This window comes from Acomys russatus, chromosome 16 (assembly GCF_903995435.1).
Source record: "Acomys russatus chromosome 16, mAcoRus1.1, whole genome shotgun sequence".
Classification (NCBI taxonomy): domain Eukaryota; kingdom Metazoa; phylum Chordata; class Mammalia; order Rodentia; family Muridae; genus Acomys; species Acomys russatus.
The window spans coordinates 3116775-3139735 of record NC_067152.1 but is presented as its reverse complement, the minus strand read 5'-3'; the positions used below and the strand labels follow the sequence as shown (position 1 = coordinate 3139735).

General features: G+C 44.9%; 2 protein-coding genes across 2 annotated transcripts in view; one reads left to right on the top strand and one right to left on the bottom strand.

Annotated features, from left to right (window-relative positions):
• Tlcd3a (TLC domain containing 3A) overlaps window positions 1–18248 on the bottom strand; it is a 31531-nt gene extending 13283 nt beyond the window's left edge. The window contains exon 1 of the mRNA XM_051157985.1: window positions 18224–18248. The gene's annotated coding sequence lies outside the window, so the exon portion shown is untranslated. The remainder of the gene's footprint in view (window positions 1–18223) is intronic.
• Window positions 18249–18614: 366 nt separating this feature from the next.
• Window positions 18615–22961, top strand: part of Vps53 (VPS53 subunit of GARP complex) — a 144852-nt gene continuing 140505 nt past the window's right edge. The window contains exon 1 of the mRNA XM_051157983.1: window positions 18615–18799. Within this exon, the coding sequence (XP_051013940.1) occupies window positions 18713–18799 (87 nt within the window). The 5' untranslated portion in view covers window positions 18615–18712. The remainder of the gene's footprint in view (window positions 18800–22961) is intronic.

Genomic DNA, 22961 nt, shown 5'->3' with positions numbered 1-22961 from the left:
CAAGATCTGCCCCAAGTCAAGGGCAATAGACACAGAGATATAGATCCGGAGAGTGACAATACTAAGCAAGAGAAAAGGATGGAAAATAACAAGAAAGATGCAATGAAGCATACAAAAAGAAGAGAGTGACACCTTTTCTGGACCGTTGTTTCCTTTATGTGAGCCCCCACAAAAGCCACCTCAAGCTGTGTGACACGGAGAAAACAACTCCAGCTCCACTGTAACAGGGTGTGGGGTGGGGGCCAGTTCTGCTGCCTCACAGGGCGGCTTGAACAATCAAGTGAGCCATAAATCAAAACGTCATGTTAAACTATGTCCTGGGCAACGACAAGGCATGACTGTTCTTGACCTTGGCCACCTGCAGCACAGTGCTCCGCTGTTAAACTTCTCAGCACTCATTCTGGTCTGAGTGTGGGACACCACGAAAGCTCCTGTGTGGAAGGCATGCGGAGAGGTGAGGCCTTAGGCTCTGACCTCATCCAGGGATTAGCCCATTGATGGACACCGAGCTTAATGGGCTACTGGGTGTGCTGGGAACTCTAGGAGGCAGGGCTTAGTTAATACACCATAGGGTGTATTTTATCTGAAGCCTCTCTCTGTCTCTGTCTCTCTCTCCACACACACACACACACACACCCCTTCCCCATAAAGGAGCAGCTTTGTTCTGTTGTGTGCTCTTTGCCACTCCACAAGCCTAAAGACAGTGGTATCCAATGACCACAAACAGAAACTTTGAAACTGTGCGCCAACCCGAAGCCTCCTTTAGGATGTCCATTGACCCCCTTTTTAGGTTTTGTTTTTACAGTGACAGAAAGCTGACTAACAAAATAAGCACCTGTTGGGTTAAAGACACCTGTGACTGGCCTTAACTGGCCTAAACCAGTTCCAAACTGCAGCTTTCCTGGGCTCTATCCTGGTCTATTTGCAAAAGCAAACTGTGAGTCCTCTAGGAAGCACGGTCACACCCCAAGTACATGGTTTCTGCAAACAGCGCCCACAGCCACACACCACAGGGAAGTCTCTGCTCTTGTGCACTGGGGTCACAATCTTGCTAATAGAGCCATAATTTACACAAAGGGCTGATTATAGAGTGTTCAACCTTTGAGTATTACCTCATATTTTTGAAGACGTTCACATACATATTTCTTATGTAAAAAGTGGAAGTTTTCAGTTGTCTGTAGGTAGATTATAGTGACCTAAAAGCAATCGTTTCTAAACTTAGGCTTTAAAACTCTTCAAGGACACTGAGCCATTAGGGAAATTACCTTGAAAGAAGGAGAGCTAGAAGATTCCAGTGAACAAATTCAGCTGCTGCTCTAAATGAGAACTCAGACTAGCAAGATTCGATGTCTTCCCGTCTCATAGGTAATCCCACAAAAGGCTGATTGTTTGCTTGGGTCACATGGCTTTTTGCAGCATAAAAGGGGATTATATTAAAAAGCAAACCATGCCAATTGCAGATAGTAACAATCGCAATATTTTCATAGACTTCTCCCCCAGGCATCTATTTCACTTTATTTATTTATTTTTTATTATTTTGGTTTTTTGAGACAGGGTTTCTCTGTGTAACCTTGGCTATCCTGGACCCTCTTTGTAGACCAGGCTGGCCTCAAACTCACAGCGATCCACCTGCCCCCGCCTCCAGAGTGCTGGGATTATAGGCATGCGCCACCAGGCCTGGCTTCACTTCATTTATTTTATTATTTGAGACAAGAGTCTCACTATGTAGCTCTGGCTGGCCTAGAACTCCGTGTAAACCAGGCTAGCCTCAGACTCAGAGATCCACCTGCCTCTGCCTCTGCCTCTGGAGTGCTGCGATTAAAATCAAGTAATAGGATGAAAGACGTGTGCTGCTATGCTCAGCCAACACTTGCATTTCATACGTATTTGATTGAGATGATGTTTTAAATTACAATGCTAATACTTCTTTTTTAAAGATTTTTATTTATTTATTATGTATACAGCACTCTGCCAGTGTATACACCTGCAGGCCAGAAGAGGACACCAGATCTCATTATAGATGGTTGTGAGCCACCATGTGGTTGCTGAGAATTGAACTCAGGACCTTTGGAAGAGCAGTCAGAGCTCTTAGCCTCTGAGCCATCTCTCCAGCCCTATGATGCTAATACTTATAAGTACTTTCAATGTAGAATTTCACAAACTTCATCTTAAAATTTAGAAGCTTAAATGATAAGTAATTTGACATTTGAGTTTAATTACTATATAACTTAAGTACTATGCTAGTTGCTACAGATTACTACTATTATCTTTCAAAGAGAAGAGGCTATGTTTCTATTTTTATTTTTGAGAGAGACAGTCTCATTCTGTTTTCCTGGCTGGCCTGGAGCTTGCTATGTAGATCAGGCTAACCTCAAACTCCCTGAGATCCACCTGCCTTTGCCTCCTGTCTGTGTTTGTTCTTGTTGTTGTTTTGTCTTTTACTATTTAAAAAAGAATTTCACCTTTTATTTATACATATGACCTCTTGGTGTCATCTTTTGGGTAGTGGCTTTGTTTGGGGACTCAGGGCTTACTGTTAAGCTAGACTGGCTGGCCAGTGAGGCCAGGTACCTGCCTACCCCCACTTCTCAGTGCTGAGATTAGAAATGTGTACCATACACTCACCCGGCTTCTTTCTGTTTAAAAAATGTGAGTTCTGGACTCAAATTCAGGCCAGCATGTCCACAAAGCAGGCCCTCTTTCCAGCCCTGTCTGTTTCACTATGCTGTCAGGCTGGCCTCGAACTCTTGACTCTCTTGATTTAGCTCGTTGAGTGCTGAGATTACAGGCACCACCACATGGAGCTGACTGGCTTCCACATGTATTCGCAGGCCGACAGAAATGAGACTTCTTTTCCTGGTAACTTTAATCTTAAAAGTATTCATAGTCCCAAACCAGGCGTGGTGGCGCATGCCTTTGATCCCAGCACTCGGGAGGCAGAGATAGACGGAGCTCTGTGAGTTCAAGGCCAGCCTGGTCTACAAAGCAAGTCCAGGAAAGCCAAGGAAAAACAGAAAAACTGTCTTGAAAAACCAAAAAAAAAAAGAAAAGAAAAAAAGGACTCACAGACCCATCCTTACTGGTATCCAGCAACTGCGTGAGCATCCCAGTATCCATAGAAACCCAAGCTTCTTTTTAAGTTTCTGATTTGTTCTTCACACAGGCTAAGCTCCATTAATCTCTAGGAGGTAAGCAGTACATTTATTTTGGCACTTGATATTTAATGAAGAAACAAATGAGGAAAAAGCCATTCTATGTAAAGCAAAGTCTGTAACCTTTACCATACATAGCTTATTTCAACCATAAAAGTCATATGTTGGGCTGGAGAGATGGCTCAGAGGTTAAGGGTACCGACTTGCTCTTCCAGAGGTCCCGAGTTCAATTCCCAGCAACCACATGGTGGCTCACAGCCATCTATAATGTGATCTGATGCCCTCTTCTGGCCTGCAGGTGTACATGCAGATTGAGCACTGTATACAAAATAAATAAATATTAAAAAAAAAAAAAAAAAAAAAAAAAAACGTCATATGTTAGCAAGACTGTAGGTAAATGGTTCACGACTAAAAACAGGGCCAAGAATGATGATTAGTTAGAAATATTTAAGCATCTTATCTGGGGAGGAACCTTTACACAGGGCAGCAACAACCCTAGGAGCAAGGTCACTCTGTGGCAGGGGAACATCACCACTGATGGGCCTCATAGAGTGTTACTGATCAGTCTGCAGAGCAAACTGTGAGTTGTGAGCCTGGCTGAGACACCCTTATGCTACAGGCAGAAAAAAAAAAAAAAAATCCCCAAGTGAGCTGCCTTGCAGAGGCCTTAGATCTGGAAGGATTTAAGTAGTATTAGTGCAGTGTGAAGGCCGGAGAGCATGCTCCCTGTCCTCCTCTGCCTGTGTTGTTCTGTTTCACTCTCAGGTGTCACTTTTGCCTTGATGGCAAACATGAAAACCTTCATGTTTTCATATATTTATCATTACCATATGTATACCGTATGATATGGGGGGGTGGGGGGCGCCTACTCGCGTGGAGGTCAGAGGGCAACTTTCAAGAGTCAATTCTCCCCCTTCCAAGGTGGGTTCTAGGGATGGAACTCAGGTTATTAGACTTGTTTTGTTTTGGATTATTATTATTTTTGTTTTTTTTGAGACAGGGTTTCTCTGCAGCCCTGCCTAACCTGCACTCGCTTTTGTAGACCAGTCTGGCCTCAAACTCACACAAATCAACCTGCCTCTGCCACCTGAGTGCTGGGATTAAAGGCATGTGCCACCACATCCGGCAGGTTATTAGACTTGTAAATATTTTATCCACTCAGATGTCTCTCTGGTCCTTGTATGTGTACTCTGTTGACTGTCAAGAACAGTGCTCACTCCTTTTTCTGCTGTTTAATTTCTACTATTAGTATTTTGTTTTTGTTTCCCAAGACAGGGTTTCTCTGTGTAGCCTTGGCTGTCCTGGACTTGCTTTGTAGACTCGGCTGGCCTCGAACTCACAGAGATCCCAGAGTGCTGGAAGTACAGGCATGTGCCACCTGCATGGCTCTATATTAGCATTTTTATAACTATTACAAAAACTATTGTAATTTCTACTATAACAACTATATGCGTAAAATCTCAGAGGAGCATCAATACTGCAAAGAAAGAGAAAGACCTGTTGAGATTACTGTTTTCTGTTAACGTTTAGCAAGAAAAGTGAAAAAAATAGTTGAAACACAGTAGGATAAGATAATTTAAGGTGGCTAGATACAAAATCCATATACAAATATAAGTAACTTTTCATATGAGCAATGAATATCATTACAAAATACAATGGAAAAAGGATTATTTAAAACTTCGTTAGTGGGGCTAGAGAGATGGCTCAGAGGTTAAGAGCACTGACTGCTCTTCCAGAGGTCCTGAGTTCAATTCCCAGCAACCACATGGTGGCTCATAACCATCTATAATGTGATCTAATACCCTCTTCTGGCATGCAGGCCTACAGGCAGGCAGAGCACTGTACACGAGAGAGAGAGAGAGAGAGAGAGAGAGAGAGAGAGAGAGAGAGAGAGAGAGAGAGAGAGAGAACTTTGTTACTTTGTTAGCTGGGCATAGTGGTGTATGTCTTTAATGCCAGCACTCAAGAGGCAGAGACAAGCAGATTTTTGTGAGTTCAAGATCAAGTTCCAGGAAAGCCAAGACTAAATAGAGACACCCTGTCTCAAAAAAAAAACAAAAACAAAAACAAAAACAAAAACCAAACACATGTATAAAACAGTCACAGCACTCTGCCTGCCTCTGCCTCCCGAGTGCTGGGATTAAAGGTCTGTACTACCACTCCCGGCTTGAGTTTCAACTTTTTTTTTTTTTTTTGGTTTTTCGAGACAGGGTTTCTCTGTGTAGCCTTGGCTGTCCTGGACTCACTTTGTAGACCAGGCTGGCCTCGAACTCACAGCGATCCGCCTGCCTCTGCCTCCTGAGTGCTGGGATTAAAGGTGTGCGCCACCAGAGTTTCAACATCTTCGGGTCATCATTGGCTACTGGTTGAGTTGAAGGCTAGCCCGAGGCACCTGAGATACTGACTCAACCTCTCCAGATACATATATCATACATATGTTTATAATGGCTAGTTTAGGCCTAACAAGAAATATGCAAGATTTATATGACAGCAACTATAAAGCATTGCCAAAAATACATGAATATGCCTAAGTCAATACAGAATGTGGCTCTGTGAAGAAGGATTCAGCATTGTGAACATTGTTTCCCCTGCATTGAGATATAAACTCAATGTGATCTCAGCCAAAACCCAATGTTTGCAAATTAGAGATTAAAAAAAAAAAAAAAAAAAAAAAAAAAAAAAAAAAGTCAAGAAATATTTGAATTGACTAAAAGGATGGGAGAGAGTTTTGCTAGAATATATCAAAATACTCCATGCCTAATCATAATTAAAGCAGTAAGGTAGTAGCAAAGACATCACGGGAGCGAGACAGTATTGAATTGTGGCTTCTTTTTGTTGTTTTTTGAGACAGGGTGCTGTGTATCCTGGGCTGGTGTCCAACTCACTACATATGGCAGTTGAGGATGACCTTGGACTTCTTATCCTCCTGCCTCTGCCTCCTGAATGCCAGGATCACAAGCCTGTCCCATGTCACCAGGTCTCAGGCCAGCTCTCTACCATCTGAGCTACATCTCTAGCTCTGGTTTTTTTTGGTTTTCGGGGCAGAGTTTCTCTGTCTGACAGCTCTGGCTGTCCTGGACTCTCTTGATAGACCAGGCAGGTCGCTTAGTGATCTACCTGCCTCTGCCTCCCGAGTGCTGGGATTAAAGGTGGGCACTAGCATGCCCAGCCTTCCAGCTCTGTTTTTTTTTTTAAGACAGGATCTCATATGATATGGTCCAGGTTGGCCTTGAACTCACTGTGTAGCCAAGGATGTCTTTGAACTCCCGATGCTCCTGCCTTTATCTCCCACATGTTGGAACTTCAGGCATGCCATGTTATAGCCAGTGTTGAAGTACTGGGGACAAGACCCAGGTCTCGTGCATACCTGCAGGTCAGGTCAGCATTCTACAAGCTGAGCTACAACCCCAGGCCAACGTTTATTTGTGGCAAGTACGTCAGGACTAGGAAGGAAACGGCAGAGATTATTAACCTTCCATTTGGAAAACTCCTAATTCTAAAATTAGAAGTTGAAATTTGTTTGAGTCATGGTTTCACTCTGTAGCCCAGGCTGGCCATCCTCCTGCCTCAGCCTCTCAAGTGCTGGAATTATAATATGAGCCACCATGCAGGGCACATTTTTGTGGTGTCAGGGATTGAACCTGGGGCCTTGTGCATACTAAGCAAGTGAGCTATAGCCTCAGCGCTGGAAGCTGAATTGTCCCCTCATAAATTATGTCCACCTAGAGCCTCCAAATGTGAATCCATTTGGTGACTAAGGTAAGAACTAAGATGAAGCCATAGTAGAATCACCAACCTGAGAGTCTCCTTATAACAGACAGAAAAGGACTCATAGAGGGAGAGGAGATGGGGATGTGAGAATGGAGACTGGAATGCCAATGATGAGGCTGAAGCCGGAAGCCGGAAGTCAGAAGCCGGAAGCCAGGGCTGCTGGGGGCCGCGAGGGGCTGAGGAGGAGGACATGGAAGACGTTCCCTTACAGCCTCCAAGATGGAACCAACCCTCCAACATGCTGTTTCAAGGCTTTGGTCTCTAGAACTGTGAGAAAATGTCTTATTTTCATAAACAACCCAGCTATCGCAATGCATTAAGCAAGCTCTAGGAAACAAATGCATCACCATGCCACACATGAGACAGGACACAAGCTTCAGGTGATTTAAATGTTAAACACTCCAAAGGCAGTTGAAGAAATTTCAATTTTTTTTTTTTTTTTCCGAGACAGGGTTTCTGTGCAGCCTTGGCTGTCCTGGACTCGCTTTGTAGACCAGGCTGGTCTCGAAGTCACAGTGATCCACCTGCCTCTGCCTCCCGAGTGCTGGGATTAAAGGCGTGCGCCACCACACCCGGCTCAAATATTATTTTTATAATTTACAGGCTAGAGAAAAATTTCCCAAGCAAGACACAAACCTCAGACGTGACATAGAGTAGGACAAGCCAATTTATATACATCTAAAAGCAAACAATGAAGCCAGTGAGATGGCTCAGCTGTTTAAGGTGCTTGTCACCCTGCCTGGCAACCTGAATTCCATCTCCAAGACCCACGTGGCAGAGAGAGAACCAAATCCCACAACTGATTCCTCTACACACACACACACACACACACACACACACACACACACACACACACACACGCACGCACATACATACACATACATATGCAGTACACAAATATCTTTACAAGTCTCAGAAATAGTTATTCAAATTATAAAGACTGGAAATAGAATACAAACAGGCTAATACAAACTTTATAATACTTAAATAGCTGATGTTATCTGATAGACTAAAGATTAAAATATAAAAGCATTCTTTTATAGTGCTAATGTAAGACAAATATGTATTAAAAGGATATTTATGCTAGGCACGTGGTACGTACCTATAATACCAGCCCTTGGGAGGCTGAGGCAGGAGGATCATGAATCTGAGGCCATCTTGGGATACGTAGTCAGATCTTGTCTCAAAAACAACAACAACAAAAGAATATTGCTTATAGTAGCAAAAATATTAGAAAACTCTAACTAGTAACATGGTAATTAAGTATTTTGCAGAATATTCTAACAATGACACAATGGAATACTATATAGGCATTAAAAAGAGACGAGCCATGGATAGGGTGTACCTGTGTGGTACAGTGCTTTTGTAGCATAATGAGACCCTGGGTTCCATCTTTTTTAGTGTGTGTGTGTGTGGGGGGGGGAGGGGAAGAGAGAGAAATAGAGAGAGGGAGAGAGAGAAAGAGGGGGGGGTCTCTAGAATATACTAAGAGGGAAAAGATGGATGAGAACAAATTACTGAACAATAAATATAGCGCGATACAATTTGTGATCATAGTGGTTAGAATGTGATGGGCACATGCCGCGGTGTATAATCACACGGGATCCCTGGGAAGAACAGGTAACTCCTGACAGTGTATCCTCTGCAGAAGGCTGCACACGGGCTGGCTCTGGGTGTGCGTTTGTAATGCTGGGATAAAGGACACTCCTGCCTTTTCCTCCATCTACTTCCACGTCCGTATGAGTTTCTCTAATAAGAGTGACTCACTGTTTATTACATAAGCAGGAGGGGAAAACACAGTGAGCGCCTAAAAGTGATGGAGCCGACTGCTAAGCCCTCAGAGTGCTGGAAGATACTGTTCAGTATCATGTACGTGTGTTTTGAAATCTAGCCATAACAGAGACGTTAGTGCTTCCAGACAGACACATGCTTCCGCGCGCTTTTGCCAGCCATGAGAGTGTCATTGCTCTCTGAAGTGTCAAAGCCTCATATAAGTGCTTATGAAGCAATTCTTCTGATTCTTCCAAGAAAACTGTAATAAGATGTCCAAAGAGGAAAAGTACTCAGACAGGCACATAGCTAACCTCGGTGTCAGGCCCTTCATTTTATTATCCTGTCGCATGCCCAGGACTACGGTAAAGAGTAAGGACACATGAGGTATGTTTTAATTTTTCTGTTTGTTGTTACTGGTGTTGTTGGTTTGTGTTCAAAGAATCCAACAGGTAGTAAAAGAGCCAAAGAAACAGAAAAGAAGGCCTGAAATAGTCATAGTCCTGGTAAGACATTTAAGGGCTAGTTGGTTTGCTTGGTATGAGGTATAGAACCCAGGGCCTTGTGCATCCTAGGCAAGTGCTTAGCCACTGAGCTGCCTCCCAGATGAGTGACTGGCCCATCCTGTGAGTGTTTTTGTAGAAGAAATTATTGGTAGCTATATGCCACAAGGATGGTATTAATTAACGTCGGTCTTACGAAGCAAGTGCTTTTATATTTATCAGTATACAACTTCCACAAAAGGGGAGGTTAGTCTCGTCTATTCACTTGGTCGAGCAAGTTGAAGGTAATTATGGAAGGTGATTCCACTATAGCCAATGGGAAGGCTCGGTTCGAAGCATCTGGGCGCTTGCCTATGTGCATGACTGAGTGAGTGCCTCTGCTGTGAGCGTGGGAACGGGAGCTGCTAAAGCCAACTGGAGATTATGATCTGCTTTGCAAGAATGGGCACGCTCAGTGAGCCACAGCACCAATCAAAACAAAACTGGTGTCTAGGATATAGGGAGCATGTGGAACCATCCAAACGGCAATCAAAACAAATGCCAGGATGTTACAGTAGATTAAAAAATGAGGAACAGAAAAAGAACCAGTTATCATGATAAGCCATGTAGTAAAAGAGCCTGTAAAGAAGCACCAAGAGATTGGCCAGGTGTGATGGGCCGGGCGTGGTGGCGCACGCCTTTAATCCCAGCACTCGGAAGGCAGAGGCAGGCGGATCGCTGTGAGTTCGAGGCCAGCCTGGTCTACAAAGTGAATCCAGGACAGTCAAGGCTACATAGAGAAACCCTGTCTCGAAAAACCAAAAAAAAAAAAAAAAAAAAAAAAGCAGTGGCTACTCTTCCAGAACACCCAGGGCATTAAGCCCAGCACCCACGTGGTAGCTCACAAAGTTCTGCAAGTCCAATTCTAGGGGATCTGATGCCCCCTTCTGGCCTGTTCAGCAACTGTATGTACATACAGTTGCGGACAAGACATCCACACACATAAAAATAAAACAAATCTTTAAAAAAAAAAAAAAAGCACCAGTTGAGAATAAGATTTTGAGGGGGCCTGGTTAAATAAGGCTGGGTGACTACATGACAGACTTCAGTTTCTTGTTAGCTTAGAACATGCCTAAGCCCCCATTCCTCAGAAATGAGCTTAGCGGGTTACTGGGGAATACCCCAGAGAACGGACAGCCGTCAGAGATGGCCTAGCTACCTGGGCAGGGGACGATACGGTTCTTTAAGGTTGACTTACTGCTGATCTGATTGCTTAAGGATGATTATTGCCGGTTTGGAAATCTCTTGTCTTATGATTAACCCCTGACTGCTGACTAAGGTTGCCCAGGCCTTTTCAGTCTGCCCGTGCTTTTTCAGTGTAAATGCTCCAATCATGTTAAAGATTACCTAACTACCCTCTACTTTGGAATTCCCCCTGAATGCCTTCAAAATGCCTGTGAGCTCACCTGGGGTCACCATTTTGTCTAAGTGGTGACTCCAAAATGCTGGAGACTAAAGCAAGAGCTTTGCCACCTGCACACTATTTGAGTCTGGGGTCTTTCCTACTCCCTAATAATTTAACATAGGAACTAAACTACACTATCTTCCTCTCCCTCCTCTTCTTCTTCTTCTTTTTGGTTTTCTTTTTTTTTTCTTTTTTTCTTTTCTTTTTTTTTTTTTTTTGGTTTTTCGAGACAGGGTTTCTCTGTGTAGCCTTGGCCATCCTGGACTCACTTTGTAGACCAGGCTGGCCTCGAACTCACAGCGATCCGCCTGCCTCTGCCTCCCAAGTGCTGGGATTATAGGCGTGCGCCACCACGCCCGGCATTTCTTTTTGGTTTTCAAAACAGAGTTTCTCTGTGTAGCCTGGCTATCCCTGTAGACAGGGCTAGCCACAACTCAGAGATCTGCCTCCTTCTTCCTCCTGAATTAAAGGTGTGGGGCACCACTGTGGTTCAATATATTTTTCTGCTATGAGATGGTAGCAGAAAATGGGGTGTAGGGGCACATGCCTGTGCTAAATATCAAGTTGCAGGCCCTGCCTCAAACAAAACTAAAACTGTGCTAATAGCATCTCCTCCTAACACTGAAATAGCCAAAGGGGCCCCACCCCCATTCCCAAAATGGTCCTTACGGCTCTTAAGTAAACTCACATTTGATCCAGTTATCATGCGTGGCAACAAATCTGCAAAGATCCACCTGCCTCTTCTTCCTGCATTCTGGGATGTACTACCTGCCCAAGAAGGAGATGGAGATGCTTTTTTTTTTTTTTTTGGTTTTGAGACAGGGTTTCTCTGTGTAGCCTTATCTGTCCTGGACTCGCTTTGTAGACCAGGCTGGGCTCGAACTCACAGGAATCTGCCTGCCTCTGCTTCTCCAGTGCTGGGATTAAAGGTGTGCACCACCACGTCAGCTAAGGAAGAAATGCTACTAACATTAACAGGGTCTCTCACTGAATATAAACTTTTCTTTTTTGTTTTTGTTTTCAGAGACAGGGTTTCTTTGTGTAGCCCTGGCTGTCCTGGACTCACTCTGTAGACCAGGCTGGCCTCGAACTCACAGAGATCCACCTGCCTCTGTTTCCTGAGTGCTGGGATTAAAGGTGTGTGCCACCACAGCCTGGCTCAACTTTTCATCTGGGCTGGCTAGCCATCGAGTCTTCCATCTGCTGTGCTGTTACCAGCATGACAGCTATGCCCAGCTTTTTACCTGAGTGCTGGGGATTTGAACTCAGGTCCTTATGCTTGCATGGCAAGTGTTCTTACTCGCTGAGCCATCTCCGTAGGCTAAGACTCTGCCTTGTCCTTATAGAAAGAACACGGTAGTGTCTACTCAGTATATTAGAATGTTGATCTAACTTACTTAGCTCATTAGATCTCACTGATAAAGTCATCCACATCACTTAAATTGCCACCCATGTCCCTAACACCCTTTCTCTTGGCACAGCAAGAAACACTATGGGGATTACTCTTTATAAATTTCTGTTATTTCTTTCCACCTTTCTCTCTTCTCTCTCTCTCTCTCTCTCTCTCTCTCTCTCTCTCTCTCTCTCTCTCTCTCTCTCTCTCTCTCTCTCTGCAAGGTTTCTCTGTGTAGCCCTGGCTGTCCTAGACTCACTTTGTAGACCAGGCTGGCCTTGAACTCACAGCGATCCACTTGCCTCTGCCTCCTTTCCACCTTACTCTTATGTTTCCTCAGAGATGGACCACACACAATTCTCACATAGCCAACCAGACCACTCCCTTTGCTTTATTTGTTTCTATTCCTTTTGAAATAGGGTCTCAGGCTGGGTGGTGGAGCACAGCTTTAATCCCAGCACTCAGGGAGGCAGAGGCAGGTGGATCACTGTGAGTTGTAGGCCAGCCTGGTCTACAAATCGAGTCCAGGACAGCCAAGGCTACACAGAGAAACCCTGTCATGAAAAACATGAATAAATAGATAAATAAATAAACAATGAAGTCTTACTGTGTAGTGCAGATGAAGCTCAAAATGCCATCTTCCTGCCTGACCCTCCCAAGTACTGGGGTTACAGGTGTGTGCCACCACAGCTAGCTTCCAGTCACCTGTCAAAAGCTATGCTCTCCAAGATTGAGTTTTGTTTCCTTCATTGATTGTCTTACATCTCTAAGATTGACCTTAAATTCAATATGTAGCTGCAGATGACCGTCAACTTCTTTTTTTTTTTTTTTGTTTTTGTTTTTCAAGACAGGGTTTCTCTGTGTAGCCTTGGCCATCCTGGACTCACTTTGTAGACCAGGCTGGCCTCGAACTCACAGCGATCCGCCTGCCTCTGCCTCCCGAGTGCTGGGATTAAAGGCGTGTGCTACCATGCCCCGCCGACCGTCAACTTCTAATCCTCCTGCTTCAGCCTTCCAAATGCCGGACTCCAGCTGTGTACCCGCACACCCAGTTTATGCCGTGTTCAGGATCAAACCCAGCACCTTGTGCCTGCTAGGTAGCACTCCAGCAACTGAGTTACACCCTCAGATTCTGAGCCTCAAACTCTTGGGGACTGAATGCATGCCTTATGTTTTTGGGGTTTCATGGGATTTAGGTCTCTATAATACCCTGTATCATCTGGATATACTGATGCCACAGAATAACAGAAAATTATTCTAGCCGGGCGTGGTGGCACACGCCTTTAATCCCAGCACTCGGGAGGCAGAGGCAGGCAGATCGCTGTGAGTTCGAGGCCAGCCTGGTCTACAAAGTGAGTCCAGGACAGCCAAGGCTACACAGAGAAACCCTGTCTCGAAAACCAAAAAAAAAAAAAAAAGAAAAAAAAAAAAGAAATTATTCTTAAAAACCTAGTTCATTTGTGAGATGATCACAGCTTTTCATAAAAATTCCTCTTATTTATAACTTCCACACTGTATTTATCTTGAAAACATACCATCTGTTTTTCTCCAGTCAAACATATTTCTTTCTTTGCTTATTATAAACAGCTTGGCCTGTCAATGCTTATCCTAATGCATTTTTTAAAACTTTTTTAAAAATTACATTTCTTTTTTTTTCTTTGCTGTGTGTATGGCATGAGGGTCAAAAGATGACAATCTGAGCTCCCTGAATTGCATATTGAGGCCCTATCAGAGGATTAACAGGCCATTAGGGAACGGTGTACAGCCTGTCTCTGAAGAAATATAAGTATGGTGGAAGGAAGCTGTTGGGTTTGGCTCTCTCCTTTTATGATGTTGGTGTCAGGGATCATACTCAGGTCATTAGGCCGAGTGACAAGCATCCTATTCACTGAGCCATCAAGTCAACCAGCCACAACACAGATTCTAAACCTAGTGTCTACCTGTATTCTTTTAAACAGCCTATTGTTTTGTACTGTATAAATCCCCTAAGCTGAATTTTCACTTGGTATTATTAAGGACAATATAATGGAGTTGGAATGTTCAGAAGAAAGCCTGGTTTCCAGCAGCAGCAGCAGATAGTGACCACGGATGATGAATGTGGGTCGGACACAGTCGCCTTGGATCCAGATTCTCTGTATCAACGCAGGCAGCTCAGAAACAGAGCAAGAAAAAGAGAGGGACAGGTGCTGATGACAGCAGTGAGCCAGGTGTCACTCTGCCTCTCATCCTTCAAAGGCTATCGTGTTGACAGCCCTCAACATTAAAGATCTGGCTCCACCCAATTCTCTAGCCTCTGCTTGCACATCTCTGCTCTTGACTTTCCAAAGTCTACGTCCCAGGCAGGTCCGTTCTTCATCATGGCTCTGCACATGTTGGTTTATCATGCCTTCGCTTCTGAATTGCTTCAGCTGAGAAGTCACTTCCTCAGAGAAAGCTTCCCCAGCGGCATTCTACTCCCAAAACTCTCTGTGCTCACTGTTCTTGTCTGGCTTTGGACCTATCACAATTGCATCTTTTATTTGTATGAATACCATCTCCTTACATGCAGCTTTATGGTGGCGGGCACTTGGTGTATCTGGTTCTTTGCTGAATTCAGCACCCAACATAGGTGCCTGTCACCTGTAGAAACAGGTATTCAACATATCGAACGACTGAATGAGTGGCAGAAGCGCTTAGCCATAGGAGCTAGGTTGTTTTGTTTGTTTGAAGCAGCTCTCCATTTTCCCATCTATTAAACTGAGATAATGGTAATTAAAAACTTCAGAACTAGCAGGGCATGGTGGCGCACGCCTTTAATCCCAGCACTCAGGAGGCAGAGGCAGGCGGATCGCTGTGAGTTCGAGGCCAGCCTGGTCCACAAAGTGAGTCCAGGATGGCCAAGGCTACACAGAGAAACCCTGTCTCGAAAAAACAAAAAACAAAAACAAACAAACAAAAAAAAAAACTTCAGAACTAGCAGGGCATGGTGGCGCTGGCCTTTAATCCCAGCACTCAGGAGGCAGAGGCACACAGATCGCTGTGAGTTCGAGGACAGCCTGGTCTACAAAGCAAGTCCAGGACAGCCAAGGTGACAGAGGGAAACCGTCTTGAAAAACAAAACAAAAGAAAACAAAACAAAACAAAAAAAAAGAACCTTCAGAACTGCTATGTGTTAAAAGGTCAAGGGAATATGCTTGGTATGTGCATGACATATGGTAAGCATTAGGAAACATTCACTAGTATCATGACTAAAAAGAAACCGAGGATCCGAAACTTTCAGTAGGAATGTGAACTTAATACCCTTTCTTGTGTTATTGTAAACACAGACAGACCAGACCACTCAGCAATCTTTTTGTTTGTTTGTTTGTTTGTTTGTTTGTTTTTTTGTTTTTCGAGACAGGGTTTCTCTGTGTAGCCTTGGCCATCCTGGACTCACTTTGTAGACCAGGCTGGCCTCGAACTCACAGCGATCCACCTGCCTCTGCCTCCCGAGTGTTGGGATTAAAGGCGTGCGCCACCACGCCCGGCCCACTCAGCAATCTTACTTCTAGGTGTACACCTAAGCGAATGAAAAACTTACACAAAAATTTAGACAGAAGTGTTTATAGCAGCTTTATTCACAGCTTCTCAGAACGGAAGGCAACCCAGGTGTTTTCAAATCAGCTAGTAGATAAGCAAGTCAGCTGAGTACTACACAAGAACCAAACATGGGTGAGTCACAAATCCATTATGTTAAGTGAGAGAAGACAGAATCAAAAAGACAATGCACTATTACGATTCCGTTTATATGGAATTTATATGGCATTCTGGAAAAGTCAAAACTCTAGGTCTAAAAATCAGGCCAGTAGTTCCCGGATAATAGAGTGGGTGTGGAGAAAAGTAGGGGATGATGGGAAATGTCCTAACTGGATTGTGTGTGCTTACACAACTACACGCATTTACCAGAGCTCATGGCATTGCAGACGGAAACGGGCTAGTTTTGCTGTATGCAAATTATAGCTGATTTTAAATAGAAAAAAAAAAAAAAAAAGAGCTGGGCGGTGGTGGCGCACGCCTTTAATCCCAGCACTTGGGAGGCAGAGGCAGGCGGATCGCTGTGAGTTCGAGGCCAGCCTGGTCTACAAAGTGAGTCCAGGATGGCTAAGGCTACACAGAGAAACCCTGTCTCGAAAAACCAAAAAAAAAAAAAAAAAAAAAAAAAAAAAAAGACAATAGATAAAACTGCATTTTCCTTTAGGAATGGTATATGTGGGTTCCTTTCTCTTTCTGCTCACTTATATGCCCTTTCATCTATCTTCTTGTTTTATTTTATTTTTATTTTCTTAATTTTATGTGTAGAGGAGTTTTGCCTGCATGTCTATCTGTACACCATGTGGTGTCCACAGAGGCCATAAAAAGGTGCTGGATCCCTTGGAACTGGAGTTATAGACTGTTGTAGACTGCCATGTGGGTGCTGGGAATTGAACCCAGGTCCTCTGGACGAGCAGCTAGTGCTTTTAATTGCTGGGCCATCACTCCATCTCCTTTATTTTTCTTTTCTTTCTTTCTTTCTTTTTTTTTTTAAGATTTATTTATTTATTACAGATACAGTGTTCTGCCTGCACACCAGAAAGGGCACCAGATCCCATTATAGATGGTGTGAGCCACCATGTGGGTGCTGGGAATTGAACTTAGAACCCCTGGAAGAGCAGCCAGGGCTCTTAACCGTTGAGCCATTTCCCCAGCCCCTATTTTTCAAGTATGTGTATGTATACAATGTTTGTGGGTGCCCTTGGAGGCCAGAGGGGACGTTTGATGCCTTGGAGCTGGTATTACAGGTGACTGGATTGTGATCTGCTCAATGTAGGTGCTGGGAACCAAACTTGGATCCTGGTCCTCTGGAAGAGCAGCAAGCTGTTAAGTGCTGAGACATCTCTCCAGCCTTTGCTTTTGAGTTTTGAGACACAGCCTCCCTGCATAGTCCAGCTTGCCTCCCATTCTCCATCTTTCTGCTGCTGTTTCCAGAGTACTGGTATTTACAGGCATGTGCTACCACATCCAGTTGGCACCTGTATTTTCTGAAAATAAAATCACTATATGTTTAATGTAGACATATGGGAGAAATCAGAAAAAAAATATTTCCTTGTCATTTCCTTTTGGTTGAGACAGGGTCTCGTGTAGCCCAGATTGGCCTTGAACTCACCGTGTGGTGGAGAACAGACTTAAACTCCATTTCTCCTGCCTCCATCTTCCAAGTGCTGGGATTATAGGCTCATGTCATCACACCCAGCCAATACTGCTTTCAGAAATACATTGTCTGCCTTCTGAAATACACTGTGCATACATTCCCATGCCATTAAATAATTTTAAAGCCATAATTTTGTGAGTCAGTAATGTGTATGTGTGTGCACGCCGAATGTGTGGAGGTCAGAGGACAACCAGAGGTCAGGACTCTCTTTCCAACACGTGGGTTCCAGGGTGGACTCAAGCATTAGGTTTGGGGGCCAGTGCTCCACTAGTTGAGTCCTCTCACTGGCAATTTATATTTTTAATCATTTCTTTGTTGCTAAAAATTCTATTGCTCCTGCGGTTTTTTTTTTTTTTTTTTTTTTTTTGCTTGTTTGTTTTTTTGCAAACTAAAACCACAATAAAATTTCATCCCCAACACTGCAACATTGTGGGATGAGAAAAGCAAACTATACTATTCTTGAAGCAATTTCCATACAATTACACGTAAGAAAAGAAAGTTAGAAGTTCAGCAGGTCCAGAGACTCCTCCATCGAGAGTTTCACAACGTTGAACTGGTAAGGCAGCCCTTCCCTTGACTGCAACTCCCTCATTGTTCCAGTGCCTGCTGGAAAAGTGGTTCCACAGGGTGATCTGGCTTGGCTCTTTTGTGATGTAGGAGGTTAGATACCCTAATATTTCCTGTACCACCAGTTTACGTTTGCCTAATACTTCATATACTTAATGCTTACCACAGTTAATGTGGTATAAGCAGGGTAGATGGGAGTACTTTGTTCAAGATCATAGGCATATCAAGGGTGTAAACAGGGATGTACATCCTGGATATTATTCGGCCTCAAAAATAAACACTTCCCAGCGTTGGGTCGCTTTCTCGCCGCCCCCCACCCTAGCGATGAGGCTTCAGACAACTCTGCCCAGTGGATCCTTATCCAAGGAGAAGACGCCCTCCCGACTTTCAAATGTCCTTGGCAACACCGCCACTTACCAGTTAGGGTCATTTCAGTCCCTATGGCATGGGGACATAGCCTGCCGCTGACCAAGGGGACCCAAGCGAGCAGATATGCACGCTGGCTTACTGCCCGCGGGGCTTACTGCTCATCCATCATGACACTGCTGGGGCTGCCGCTCTATGGGGCGCCCCCGCTCTCCAGCGATACAGGGGCGCAGGTAGGTGATCCCCCTGGGTGAGGTGGAGAAGGCTCCCAATCTTAAGGACCCGCTGCACCCTGAGTGACCACGGAACCTGTGGTTAAGGGCTGCCCGGGGAATACTCCGGGAACTAGACAGAGGGCGTCCTCCACTATCCCAGAGTCCCCTGGTTCCCGGAAGTGCCGGGCTCTCCGGAAGTGCCGGGTTAGCTGTAGGAGTAGCGGCTTGCTAGAGCAGTGTCCCTGAGCGGTTGCTGTACGGCGCGGGGGTCTTGGTGACAGCGTTTGTGTAGGGTTGGAGAGGGCCTCAGAGGCTGAGCGGCGGAATGATGGAGGAGGAGGAACTGGAGTTTGTGGAGGAGCTGGAGGCCGTGCTGCAGCTCACGCCAGAGGTGCAACTAGCCATAGAGCAGGTGAGCGCTGCACCCCCTCAGGAGGGAACTGCGGAGGAGGGGTGGGCTCCGGGCCCCGGCCGAACCCAACCTTCTAGGCTGGAAAGGTAGCGGCCCCGCGCGCGGAGCTCAAGACTGCATGGTGGTAAAAAGGGAAATCGGTTTCTTAGCTCCGGGGCCGAACGCGTCTTCTCGAAGCTCTGTTTGTCTTTGGAGGTTGTCACGCCCTGCTGGGTTTGGGCCGAGATGCTGTGCTCCTTGTACAGGATGAAACTAGAAGAAGCTCCGTGATTGGAGAGTTCAGATTATGGGAGATCGTGAAACCCCATTCATTTTTCATGCTAGTGCTGCTGTTTTTCAGATTAAGCTCTTGGAGAGGTTTGGAATCGGCAGCAGAAGACTTTCTTTGCAGAAACAAATGGCAGAATGGGGGTTGGGCGTACTAGGAAATGGCCCTTGTGCTGTGTGTGTGTGTATGTGTGTGTGTGTGTGTGTGTGTGTGTGTGTGTACTTGACACAAGCTGGAGTCATCTGGAAAGAGGAAGCCATGGTTGAAAATTGCCTCCATCTGATTGGCCCACGGGCAAGTCTGGGGCTCCCCACGCCCCCATTGATGCTGCAGAACGGCCCAGCCCATTGTAGGAGGTACCATCTCTGGGCACCACAGATCCTGGGTTGTAAGCCAGTAAGCAGTGTTGCCTCATGCTTTCTGCTCCAGCCCCTGCCTTGGCTTCACCGGATGATACACTGTAACCTGGAAGCCAAATAAACTCTTTATTTTCCAAGTTGCTTTTGCCGGTGGTGTGTTACTATAGCAACGGAAAGCAAACTAAGAGATTATTACCATAATTAAAAGGTCGAGGGCCAGCGAGATGGTTCAGTGGGTAAAGGCACTTTGACACCGAGCCAGGAAAGGACTCCTGACCCCCCACCCCCAATACATGCCTAAATATAGTAAAAGTCTTAAAACGTTGAGAAATTCTGCAATTTGGGTTAAATTGGAGAATATTCCTAAGAGTCCTCTCTTCCCAACAAGAAGTTTTTTTGTTGATTAAATTTCCCTGTCAAGTATATTACTATATTACAACTTTTGGTAATGCTACTAGAAGTAATTGTGTAGGCCCCAGTAAAGGGTTTTCTTCTTGATAAAGGGAGGAAGGTCTTTAGAGGAATTGGCGTGGGGCTATGATGTAAGAAAAGACACATTAGCAACTAGGGATATGGCTCAGTAGGAAAACACTTGTCTCTTGTGCCTGAGGATCTAGGTTCAACACCCTGTACTAGTGGAAAAGAAAAAGAAGAAAAGAGTGCCCCACTTAATGACTATTGGGAAGTTTGCCCAAGTAAAGTGTTAATTCTATTACTAATAGCATATATGGACCATTAATAATTTGTTTGTTTGTTTTTTGAGACAGAGTTTCTCTGTGTAACAGCTCTAGTTGTTCTGGAACTCACTCTGTAGACCAGGCTGGCCTTGAACTCACAGAGATCTGCCTGCCTCTGCCTCCCGAGTGCTGAGATTAAAGGTGTGCGCCACCATGCCTGGCTCAACCATTAATACTTAATCTTGACTCTGGTTTTTTTTTTTTTTTTTTTTTTTTTTTTTTTGGTTTTTTGAGACAGGGTTTCTCTGTGTAGCCTTGGCTGTCCTGGACTCGCTTTGTAGACCAGGCTGGCCTCGAACTCACAGCGATCTGCCTGCCCCTGCCTCCGGAGTGCTGGGATTAAAGGCGTGCGCCACCACGCCCGGCTTAATCTTGACTCTGCCACTGTACTAAGTGATGTGCTTACACAGTCCCACTTACAGATTCCTATGTGTGTTTTGGGGGGATGCTGCTTACTCCTGCATCCCGAGGCTGACAACCCATTGGGTAAAACGTGGGGGTACTGGGGTCATGCTTCCCCAGCATTTGCTTCCTTCAGCCAGAAAATACCCCCATTCCCATTTGCACTTTAGACTTCCAGGCTCCAATGGAATGAACAATGCCTCCCAGTACTGTTTGAATTGGACGCATTAGAAGATCATATTGTTGTCATTATCACATGTTATGATGCATTTTCTAGTCTTACGTTCTCAAGGCTTAGTCAGCAGGCACCTGATGTAAAGATGAATTTAGACTTTTTTTCTTACTTTTTTGTTGGTTTGTTTGTTTATTCAGGACAGGGTTTCTCTGTGTAGCCTTGGCTTGTAGACCAGGCTGGCCTCGAACTCAAGAGATCCACCTGCTTCTGCCTCCCCAAGTGTTGGGATTACAGGCGTGTGCCACTGCACCAGGCTTTTTTTTTTTTTTTTCCCCTTACTTCAGTTGTCTAAGGGGCTGGAGAGATGGCTCAGTGTTTGAGTTGAGGGCTGATATAACAGAATCACATTTCACCTTGTGGTAAGTTCCAGAGGCATTGTATAAAGTGAGTACCACTACAGCCATGGTTCCCCTTGAAAATTCTTAAACTGCCGTGAAGCACATTGTCTTAAGCGTCTGTTGATAGTTCTAGTGTTTTCTCTGCCACTCTAGAGCCCGGCGTTCTCTTTACAGGCGTCACCGGATGAAGTGGCTTAAGTCAAGGGCTGTGTTGTGTGAAACCTGTTAATGCCTGGGATTACACCCAGGAACAGGAAGAGAGGGATGGAGAAACCGGGGGAGTCAGGAAGTGGAAAGCTCATTCACTTCCTCATACCAGGTCACAGTGGCAGGCCCTGTTCCCAGCACACCCTCTGCCAAGGGCATTTAATTAATCGTGGGGTCACTTGGGATGTGCTGTATTCCTACCATCCGTGTACAGCATAGAGGTGCTTTGAAAAGAAAATGCTGAGCCTCACCTCCCACTGACCGGCCCTTTACATCTTGGAAGCTGTCAGCCCTCCTAATAACCATCCTCTGTCTTTTTTTTTTTTTTTTTTTTTTTTTTTTTGGTTTTTCAAGACAGGGTTTCTCTGTGTAGCCTTGGCTGTCCTGGACTCCCTTTGTAGACCAGGCTGGCCTCGAACTCACAGCGATCCGCCTGCCTCTGCCTCCCGAGTGCTGGGATTAAAGGCGTGCGCCACCACGCCCAGCCCTAATCCTCTGTCTTTCTTAGGAAGACGTTTTGATTTATTCATTTTTATTCTTAAATTTTAAAAAATTGCTTATTTACTAGGTATGTGCGTATGTGTGAGTTTATGCACACCACATGCCTTCAGGAGCCCTTGAAGGCCAGAAGATGGCATCAGATTCTCTGGAACTGGAGTTGGAGGCAGTTGCAAGGGTCTGCCCGATGGGTTCTGGAAACTGAGCCATTGCTCTTACCCGTGAAGAGCTCTTCAGCCCGTGATTCTTCAGCCCTGTGTTTCATACAAAGGCTGCTTCCCTGAAGACTGCTCCACAGAGCAATCTGTCTTCAACTGGTAAAATTAAGTACCCATGGGATCAGCCTTGGCTGTCCTGGACTCATTTTGTAGACCAGGCTGCCCTTGAACTCACAGCAGTCCGCCTGCCTCTGCCTCCCAAGTGCTGCGATTACAGGAGTGCACCACCATGTCCAGATGACTTTTTTCCTTTTTTGATGCCATCTGAAGCATAAAAGATCCCTCTAAGGCAAGCTGAGGCTGTAGCTTCAGTGATAGACACTTGCCTAGAGTAGATGAGGCGTGGGACTTGATCTCCAGCACCGTAATAAATATATATACACATAAATAATGTTTTTGTGTGCAGAGGTAACCTAACTTTTTTTTTTTTTAAGATTTATTTATTTATTATGTATACAGTGCTGTGCTTGCATGTACCCCTGCAAGCCAGAAGAGGGCGCCATATCACATTACAGATGGTTATGAGCCACCATGTGGTTGCTGGGAATTGAATTCAGGACCTTTGGAAGAGCAGGCGGTGCTCTTAACCACTGAGCCATCTCTCCAGCCCCACTTTTTTTTTTTTTTAACACAATATTGGGGATTGAACCTGGGGTCCCTAGGTAGACATCTCATCACTGAGTTACAGCACCAGCCCAAATAAAGTCTTTCTTTTTAGACAGAGTCTCATATATCTAAGAATAGCCTCAGACTTGCCATGTAGCTGACGATGATGACCTTGAACGCCAGATCCTCTTGCTTGCACCTCCCAAGTGCTTGGTTACACGTTTTGTGACACCACATGTGACTAGACAGAAATAAAAAATAATGGATAGGTAAATATCTCTTTGGTGCATGTGA